At 37.9% G+C, this 10,491-nt stretch overlaps 1 protein-coding gene across 1 annotated transcript; it reads left to right on the forward strand.

Moving 5' to 3' along the window:
• Nucleotides 1-5,384: 5,384 nt before the first annotated feature.
• FABP7 (fatty acid binding protein 7) lies at nucleotides 5,385-8,610 on the forward strand. Its single transcript, XM_069488532.1, has 4 exons — nucleotides 5,385-5,529; nucleotides 5,956-6,128; nucleotides 6,762-6,863; nucleotides 8,262-8,610. The coding sequence occupies exons 1-4, from the start codon at nucleotides 5,457-5,459 to the stop codon at nucleotides 8,310-8,312; spliced, it is 399 nt and encodes a 132-aa protein (XP_069344633.1). The 5' UTR covers nucleotides 5,385-5,456; the 3' UTR covers nucleotides 8,313-8,610.
• Nucleotides 8,611-10,491: the final 1,881 nt, after the last annotated feature.

Genomic DNA, 10,491 nt, shown 5'->3' on the forward strand with positions numbered 1-10,491 from the left:
TGGGATTACATCAAGTTAAAAAGCTTCTGAAAAGCAAAGAAAATCATCAACAAAGTTAAGAGACAACCTGCAGAATGGGAGGAAATGTTTACAAATTATCCATCCCACAAGGGATCAATAACCAGACTATATAAGGAACTCAAAAAACTCAATACTAAAAAACACTAAATAATCTGATTAAAAATTGGCAAATGATCTGAATAGACATTTCTCAAATGAAGATATACACATGGCCAACCAGTTTATAAAAAATACTCAACATCACTATTCATCAGGGAAATGCAATCAAAACTCCAATGAGATATCATCTCAAACTAGTTAAAATGGCTATTATCAAAAAGACAGAAAATAACAAATGCTTGTGAGGATGAGGAGAAAAGGGAACACTTGCACACTGTTGGTCGGAATGTAAATTAGTACTGCCACTATGGAGAACAGTATGGAGGTTCCTCAAAAAAGTAAAAACATTGTATTATATGATACAGAAATCCCACTGCTAGGTATATACCTAAAAGAAAGGAAATAAGTATATTTAAGAGATATCTACATTCCTATGTTTAATGCAGCATGATTCACAACAGCCAGTGCATTGAATTAACCTAAGTGTCCATCAATGGATGAATAGATAGAGAAAATGTGGATATATATACAATGGAATATTATTCAACCATAAAAATAATGAAATCTTGTCATTTGCTGCAACATGGATGGAACTTGAGGACATTATATCAAATGAAATACGCAGGAAGAGACAGACAAATATTGGATGTTCTCACTCATATGTGAGATCTAAAAAATTGATCTCATGGAGGTAGTGTTTACCACAGAATAGTGCTTACCAGAAGTTGGGAAGGATAATGGGGAGGAGGGGATAAAGAGGGGTTAGTTAATAGATACAAAAATATGGTTAGACAGAATGAATAAGTTCTAATAGTCAATAGTACAATAGAGTGACTATAGTTAAAAATAACTTATTATATGTTTCAAAATACCTAGAAAAAAAGATTTGGACTGTTCCCAGGAGAAAGAAATGATAAATGTTTGAGGTGATAAATATAAGAGTTACCCGGATTCTGAAACTGCCTTTTACAAATTAATAAAAGGGTGCAAGGCAAGAACCGTGGTAAGGGCCTAAACCCTGCAAAGGCACAGGTATAGTTAAAAATAATAATAATAACCAGCCATTGTCCCCTACTTAGCTTGCCTATAATGCTACTCAATAGTCATGTAGCTGATAGTCATAAAGATTCTTAACTTTTTCTGTAGATAACATCACCCTTGTAAACCCTAAGACTAGTTTTTGAGATATAGTCCAGGCCCGCATTCCAGTGGAGTGGCTGACCGCCTCAGACAAGTGGCCTACAGCAAGGAACTGACTCAACTGATCTTGTGACCCCCACCCAAGAACTGACTCAGCACAAGAAGATGATTTTTACACCCCTATGGTCCTACCTCAAACCCAGCCAATTAGCAGACTGAATTGCCTAGTTCTTTGCCCACCAAACTATCTTTAAACGCTTTCTCCCAAATTCTCAGAGAGTCAGATTTGAAAACTTTCTCCAGTCTCCTCACATGGAGTCTGCGATATTAAAATTTTTCTCTGCTATAACCCCTGCTATCTGGGGGTATTGGCTTCCTCTTGAGCAGGGGGCAAAGAACCTGGTTGGGCTGTAACAATTCAATCATTACACATTGTATGCTTGTATCAAAATATCACATGTACCCCATAAATCTGTATAACTATTATATTACTATATCCATAGAAATTAAAAATAAAAAAATGTAAAAGATAGTCAAGTGACTTTTCCTAAAATGTCTACTATAGATATCTGTATAACAGTATGTATTCTCTTCTGCCTATTATGAAATTAATATGCAACCAAAAAAAAACCTGCCTCTAAATGTGAGGCTTTTATGTTTCCTATAAGGTATAAAAGAATCAAAATTATAGGAATATATGCTTTAAATCAGAATAAATATATCATCTCATATCTTCATATAAAGAGTGGAAAAAATAAATGGATATAGGCAAATATTTCAGCACCCATGATCTATAAGCAGCTAAGATGAAGATGTGTAATGTATCATCCCTGTTCACAATAACTTTACATTCTTAGAATATGAAAATGGAATAATTTACTATACTTCAGAATGATACTTAAACATACCACCATTTTAAACATGATTTATTAGATGAAACGTATGAGAATATTTTATGGTAATAAAATAAATTATTAGTTTGAGAACTTTTACCATAGAAATGGTTAGCATAAATGGATTAGTCATCTAAATTTTAGGAAAAAAAAAAAGAGAGAGAGAGAACTTATGAAAATTCCCTGGATGGGGCTGCTTCAGGTACTTGGTCCAGAAGCTTACATGATGTCAGGGGGCTTACTGTTTAAGCTTGATGTCCTCTGGGTTGCTTCCATTCAAGGTTTTCAAGGTGGTTTAGGGCATCTTTAAGCTCATGTCATTACAACACCAACTCCAGGTTGATCCTCATGTCCCCACCCCAGGTTTAGGGAGTTCCATTCACTGCTTGGAAACTCTGGGTTCCAGACCAGTGTCTGTCTTGTCTGCCCCACCAGATCTGTGCTCAGGCCTACAGACAGCACAGGATGGCCTTGGTGAGAGGATTGGGAGCAGGCTTGAGTACTGGCTGGGGCGCTGGGCCAGGCTATGGGCATCGTTTGATCTCTAACTTTTGTTTAGACATTTGGCATGTGTGCTTCCATTTGGATTCTTACCCTGAGTCCTTCAACTGTTGGGACAAGGCTGGTATAGGCAATGCTATGAATTTTTGCCTTTAACCTGAAAGCAAAGGGAAGCCATTTGAAAAGGTTTAAGCAGGAGACGGATGTAGGGCTGGAAAGGAACTTTCTTCCCACCTTCTGAAGTTTCCATAATTTGAGTCTCTGGAATAAATTGGCAGTAGACAGATTAACAGGATAAAGGCATACAGATTTATTATGTATACATATGCACGGGAACCATGCAAAATATGAGACTCAAAGAAGGACCAGATGCTGAAGTTTTTATGCCATAAGGAAAAGAATAGGGACTGGAGAGCTTTGGAGGGTATTGGCCACAAGCTGCGGGAGGGTGAACAAAGCCTGTCTTATTATGCAGATAAAGTCTCCCAGGACTTTATCTCTTCTTCCACAGAAGAATAAATGATAATCTCTGGGTGGGGTGTTGATATCTTTCCTTAGGTCCATCTTTAGGCCGATAAGGTGCCTCAGAGAAAGCTTCTACATCTGCCATTTACATTACTAATGTAGATAGATGTAAATTTCTTTTACAAAAGGACAGCTTTTTAGATCTACTCTTATGTCTGCAATTTCTCTATATAGCTATCTTAAAATATGCCAAAGAAGTATATTTTTGGAGTGGCATAATCTGCTGTACCACAAGGACAAGATCAGATTTAGATTTTGTTAAATAGCTTTACTATAGTATAATTGACATAAAATCAATTGCACATATTTAATGTGTACACTTGATAAATTTGGACACATCAAGGAAACCATTATCACAATCAAGAAAATGAAGAAAATGCAAATAAAGAAATTTTTGCAAAACACATACCCAACAAATGATTTTACCTAGGATATATGAAGGACTCTTATAATTCAATAGCAAGAAGAGAACCCAGTTTAAGACGGGCAGAAGATTTGAATAGTCACTTCACTAACGAAGAAGCACAAACGGCAGGGAAGCACATGAAAAGCTGCTGGACTTCATTAGTTACTAGGGAGATGCAGATTTGTATTCGAAAACTTCCCTCAGGCTCCAGTGTAGTGACAGGCTTGGAGATCTAGAGGGGCTCTGGGACGCACAGGTGGGAGGTTACTGACATAGAAACAGTAAAAGCTAATAGTTGCCTGAATTAAGATGGTGGTTATGGAGATAGGGGTAGAATGTCAAATTAGAGAAATATTCAAGAAGTAAAAAAGATAGGCCATGACATTGAGTTTGATTTTAGCTGGTAAAGTATTAGAAATGATTTCTAAGATTTCTGGCTTCTGCAGTTGAGTACATGATGGTGCCATTCACAAATATAGTGAAAAATGGAAGGAGACTAGGCTTGGGGAAGGACTATCGTTTATGTTAAACAAGCACCTTTGAGACACTGACGCGGGATCAGGACACTGGCAGTCAGCATGAGATGCTTTCTGAGCTTTGTCTGTTGGATTTGGTGTGGGCAGAAGCAGAAAGGCACTGGGCTGTGTTTAAATGGGAAGGGAGAGAGAAGAGCAGGAATTGCCCAGTCAGATTTTCCTGCTCTGTCCCCATGAGAGGCAGGGAAGCTGCTTTTCACTGGTGCTCTAAGCAGGAAAACCTGGGTGAAAGGGAATCTTAGAGAACGCCTTTAAATACTCTACTTTGCACCCTCAAGGTATTTTGCCCCTCTGATTCCCAGTGCTTCTCTAATTCCCGCCCTCCCCCCCATCCCTAACATGTACACAGATTGTATTTATGTAGATGTGGCCTCAGGAAGTGAAAAGGTCCTACAGTGCAGGTCATTTAAAATCTTACTAAATAATCTTCTGTCTAGTTTTTCCACATGGATTCTATAATCTGTTAAAGGAGGGGGAAAAAAGAGCATTCTTTTCTTTATTTTTATACCTCATTACTAAGTCCTAACCATACTCTCCCTTAGGCCCCTATCCAACCCAGTCTGGTTCTCACATTCTTGGAAAGGACAATGGCATCCTTAAGTTTGCTCAGTTTGTCTTGGGCAGGGGGCAGAATTATTTAGCCTCCTGTGGACACTCAATCAGAGCAGCCTCCAAGCAGTTCATCTAGGGAAGGCTTTGGCACCTCCTCCCCCTCCTCTCTTCCCAGTTTGGCGTATTCTGGCCTGCATTTTGCTCTCCTTGTAAATACTAGAGAAAATAAAACACACTGCTCAGCCTCCTTTGTCTGGAAAGCCTAGCATTTCAGTGGCTTCCTTTAAGGGGGTCCTCATTTGTAACCAGCTTTGCCATTAACGGAAATCAATCTGAATGTCCTATTATGAGTCTTTTTTCTTTCCTCACAGTCTGAGATTGCCTTTGCCAAGTTTTTCTCGCTGAACCTGAAAGACCCTCTCACATTTTTCCGTTCCCTGCCTCCAGCACCATTGAATCCCTGCAGAGCTTTCTCAGGCATAAGAGCTGCAGTGGGAGGATTGGGAGGAACCCGACCTACTCCGCTAACCCAGTGGCCTGAGCCAATTACAAAGAGGATTGGAGCTTCCCGGAGCCCCCCTTCCCATGCCCTCTCTCTGACAGCCTCCTGGAAAGAGGGGCACACTGGTGAGAGTGTGTTTACAATTCAAATCATTGGCTTTTTGCCTGCCCTCCTTCCAAATAAGAGGGCAGAAGCTGCTGCTGAGGCGCAAAGGGTCTTCGGAACAGCACTAAGACCAGAGGATCCTCGCTCCTGTATCTAAAAGAGGGGGAAAGGCAAGGATGGTGGAGGCTTTCTGTGCTACCTGGAAGCTGACGGACAGCCAGAACTTTGATGAGTACATGAAGGCTCTAGGTAGGTAACAATAAGACTTGCTGTTTCCTTCTTACCTTGCACCTTCAGATACATGCAGATTCCCTTTTTCACCCATCAGGTCAGCAAGAGACAAAGAGCACATTGTCCTAATCAGATGCTAGGCTATGCATTTCCCACTGAATGGATTTTTAACATGGCATTTACCTGCTTTCTTGTCCGGGACCAAATAACAGAGCATTTGATATTCTGTGGAGAATGTGAAACTTCTGTGACTTTTTTTTTTTTTTGTCCTGCATCCATTTATTATTTGTGCTTAGTAGTTTTATTACATCATTAATGGACTAATCATGTTCTAATGAAACTTATACTTTAGAATGTGGATTCTAGGATCAGAAAGCAGATTCCTGCTTTGTGGGCTATTTTGGAAGTTGATGCTGACTGTACTGTTTCTCTTTGCTATGTTAGGTGTGGGCTTCGCCACCAGGCAGGTGGGAAATGTGACCAAGCCAACGGTCATTATCAGTCAGGAAGGAGACAAAGTGGTGATCAGGACTCAAAGCACATTCAAGAACACAGAGATCAGTTTCCATCTGGGAGAAGAGTTTGATGAAACCACTGCAGATGACAGAAACTGTAAGGTGAGAAGCTGCTTCTTTTCAGGTGTGAGGTTGGGGAGGGAGTAATAAAAGATAAAGGTTTCTAGATGTTGGGGAGTGGAGAATGTTTTCAGTATTTCAGTTCAGGGAGAAGGACACCAAAGTTAATTTAGCATTCTGGTGAGCATATGTTATGTTCTGAACAATGGGCACTTCTTGTATAGCTCAAATCTTGACTGTATTTGTTGCTTACCATACATTTTGTACATTTTGTATCAAACATATTTCAGAAAGTATTTAATAGTGCTTGTTTAAAAGAAAGATTGCACTTTGTTTAATCCCTCTGGTTGTCTCAGATCAACTAAATAAACAATTTGCCTTTCTTAGGCTTTGAACCAGAAGAGTGACTAGTTAGAAAGCACTAGTTTAGGATTTTTATTTATAATACATGAAGTTTTTGCATGTAGACGTACACATTTCAAATTATGAATTACTAGAATTTACATAACAATAAATCTAGAAGTAACAGAGGATGTGGTACCAGTAGGATAACTGGTTGATCCCGATTTATTCAATTATACAACTCTGTCAAAAGTCATGTCATTTGTTTTCCATATCAGAAATCTGACTTGTACTCATTGCCATGTTCTGCATTTTGTTGTTGGTCTCACTCAGTCTGTTGTTAGCCTGGATGGAGACAAACTCATTCATGTACAGAAATGGAATGGCAAAGAAACAAATTTTGTAAGAGAAATTAAGGATGGCAAAATGGTTATGGTAAGTAATGACGGTTCCTGCTTTTCACCCTCTCCTGACCCTTCTCAACTCCTTCCCTCTTGTTCCCTCCCTGCCCTTCCCTCTCCTCCCCCCTCCCTCTCTCCTCCTCCCTTCCCTCCTCATCCCCCACTTCTCTCTCCCTCCCTTCCTTACAAACAATTTCTCTAATGATGGAGCAGTATCACAAACTGGGAGTATTATGTCTTGACCAAGCCCTCCTCAGACACTTTTTGTGATGGTATTTTGTAATGGTATTTTGAGGATACTGACAAAGTCAAGTAGCCTCATTCATTCATGTGGGGGCGGATTGCTTTACATATTCTTTCTAAGATAACAACAGAAAAGATTTTGTTTTTGTTGTTATTATTTAAGAAAATTGACTATTGTTTCCTTTTCCTCCCCTTGACTATTGCAACCAGAGCTGTTCCAGACTGAGATATTTTCGCTTCTGTGGAAGTGAGGTGGGGAGCACAGGGACAGCTTTCTTTTCATGCTAAAGGATATTTGCCCACATTTTTTTTCTTCAATAATCAACAAAAGAAAGGATTCATTTCTAACAGATTCAATCTGAAGTTCTCTTTCATGCTTTTAACTCCACTGTTTTTTCCTGCATACAGAAAAGCAGACAGCTCAACTGTGGCATGTACAGCTGTAATCAGGCCAGACTGATTTCAAAAGGGAAGGTTGAAACAATGGATGGCAAGGATACAGGATGCTCTTGAAAATCACAGCAATACATAAAAATAATGACCACCAAAACCCTCTAAACTTTGTAAAGTGGTTTTATAGCAATTCTTCAAGTTGGACTTGACATTGAAGTAATAGAGCCAACGTTCCTCATTAGACTCACCTAACCATTGGGTTCACATAGGCTAAAACATGACAGCCAAACCAAGGAGAACATTTGTACATTTACATTTTCCTGTTCATTTTGGAACAAGTCATTCCAAATGCCATTGGCTCAAAAGATGTGATTTTCTAAAGACTACTCAAAATTTATCTAGATTATGAAGTGAAAACTGTTATTTTGAAAGCCTATCATAAATCTCATTCACTTTCAAAGCAGATAGCTCAGACAACAATGTAGACAATTCATTCCTCACCCCAATTTGCTTGATTACCCAGATAATTTAAGACTAAAGAAATTCTTTTGACCTCAGTCTAAATTGTTAATTTCAGCTTGCGCCTCATTCTCATTGTAGAGACATGAACTATGTATACATATTATTCACTGAAAAAATATAAGGTTTTTTGTTTGTTTGTTTTAAGAAATGAAGAGCTTATGCAGTGTTTAATGTCTATAAAATTATTTTGCATATTTAGATCATATGTGAGATAATCTTTAAAATTCAGCTACTGATGTTCCTGTGTAAAATGATTATCATTTGAATCTTTCAGACTCTTACTTTTGGTGACGTGGTTGCCGTTCGCCACTATGAGAAGGCATAGAAATGTTCCTGGTCTGGGGCTGGAGAAGCTCTTCAGTTTTTTCTGTTTACTCAAGTCTCAGTCCGATCCTGCTATTACAGCATGGCTGATCACTAATTAGAAGGTTATCCTTGGTGTGGAGGTGGAAAATGGTGATTTAAAAACTTGTTACTCCAAGTAACTAGCCCAATTTTATTCTCCAAATTTATCATGTTTTATAATTCACGTTAAAAATTTGTCACTTTTTTACAAAGAGTATACATTTTATAATTTCCTTTGGAATGCAAGTCAAATTGGAATAAAAATCTTACATGTGAAATTTTGTCATCGTTTTTAATATTAATCTGCCTAGGAATCATATATTAGAGAATTGTAAATGAAATAGCCTTTCTTATGGCACAAAATAGGGCTAAAAAAGTTAGCACCTTGTTTAAAATACTAATTTATAAAAAAAGAAAAAAAGCAAAAGCCTTATGAAATGTAGAAATGCCACAGTTTTGGTTGAGACTTCCATGGAGAATCTGTAATGACTGAATGCACTTGGCCAAGACTCAAAGAAGCTTTATTACAGTGGGTTGGGCTACAGAAATGATGTCTTTATTAGAAACAGATATTCTGATGAAGCAAAATGATGTACATCAAAATGTTTTATTAAAAGGTAAATACATATAATCATAATATTATATAATCAAAGTTTCTTATTGAAGAAAGGCAAATCAGAAATGAGTTTTGTCCTGAATTATAAAGATGTTTCTCCAAACAACTAAAGTGAGTTGGACTAAGTCAACAGGAGTGCAAAATGGAGTATTGTGCACAAAAGCACTCAAATTCCTTTGTTGGGGGGGGGGGAAGGAGAAGGTGACAGAGTTAACTAAACCAAAGCAGATTATCTTTCTGTAACTGGCTAGGATTTGCACTTATGAAGTACAAACGAACAAATATTATTTTGTATTTCATAATTTACAAGATGATTTTTATACATTTTTCTCAACTTCACAATGAGAAGCAAGAAGGCAGGTATTATTGTTTTTATTTTGAGGAAAGGCAGGTGTTATTGTTTTTCCAATGAGGAAATTGAAGATTAAATTCATGTGTCTAAGTTCTCATGACCAGTAAATAAAACTGAGAACTGCAATCTTTGCAATTTTTCCCCTTATTTCCTCTCCAAAAGTAGTATTTCAGCTTTTTCTTGAAACAAAAATGCAAAATTTTATTTTCACTTATCATTCCTTAGGAAATCTTTTTTTCTGTTAGCCGTGGTGCTAGGGGGTATGTAATGTTGTTTTCATTTTTAATTTGCCGAGTGATTTCAGTAAGTTTTTACAAGTTAATTTAAGGTCCAATTAACTTATAGCTGTAAGTATGAGGGAAATTCCCATTTTTTTTTTTTTTTTTTTTTTCCAGAGATAGGCTTTTGCTGTTGCCCAGGCTGGTCTGGAATTCCTGAGCTCAAGCAATCCTCCCACCTCAAGACTCCCAAGTAGTGGATAGCTAGGACTACTGGCCCACCACCACACGTGGCTTACCTCTGTCATTAACAGTATGAAACAGAACATTGAGAGGGTATTGGCTCCAACTGTTTTGACAGTCATCATCTCTGCTTCTGGTGAAGGGTTGCTTAACCCTTGGTGATTTCAGCCTATGCTCTAGTACAAGCACAGATTCTGACTTTCTTATTATTAAAGATACAAGGCCAAGGATGGGGATTTATTTTCAGCTCATTATAATGAGGTCAAATAACATTCTGTTGGCATTAATTTCCAGAACAACTGTCTCACAGAGCAAAGAATGGAAAGCTTTTGGGTGGCCTAAATGAGAACCAAAGATACAATGGGCTACAAGACCAACAGTTGCAGTAGTAGACCAAATGCAGTTTTCCAGGAAGAAAATGTACAGATTTTTGCTTCCTAAATTTTTACAGGGTAGTTGCAAATCATTTTTCTTCAAACCAAATTCTATCTCACACAGTCATCTGTCAATATACTAACTTTTCTGGTTTGCCTTTTTTTTTTTTTTTTAAAAACATAGTTAAAGGTAAGGACAAAATTTCTAAGACCAAAGGCAATTTTACTACTAGGCCCAAGAACACGTCTTAAATTCCAAGACCTCAACGATACAAACTAGATTAAGGCTGTTTTGTTCTGTCCTTATCTTACATGTGTTTTCCCTCTCCCAGATATGCACACTCCCAATGATATAT

This window comes from Eulemur rufifrons, chromosome 15 (assembly GCF_041146395.1).
Source record: "Eulemur rufifrons isolate Redbay chromosome 15, OSU_ERuf_1, whole genome shotgun sequence".
NCBI lineage: Eukaryota > Metazoa > Chordata > Mammalia > Primates > Lemuridae > Eulemur > Eulemur rufifrons.

What these genes read in the sequence shown, in the direction of transcription:
- FABP7 (XM_069488532.1), top strand. Translation starts at nt 5,457, where the DNA reads ATGGTGGAGGCTTTCTGTGCTACCTGGAAGCTGACGGACAGCCAGAAC. An exon ending in CAGATGACAGAAACTGTAAG is followed by an intron (nt 6,129 to 6,761) that starts GTGAGAAGCTGC and finishes GGTCTCACTCAG; the next exon opens with TCTGTTGTTAGCCTGGATGG. An exon ending in AGGATGGCAAAATGGTTATG is followed by an intron (nt 6,864 to 8,261) that starts GTAAGTAATGAC and finishes TGAATCTTTCAG; the next exon opens with ACTCTTACTTTTGGTGACGT.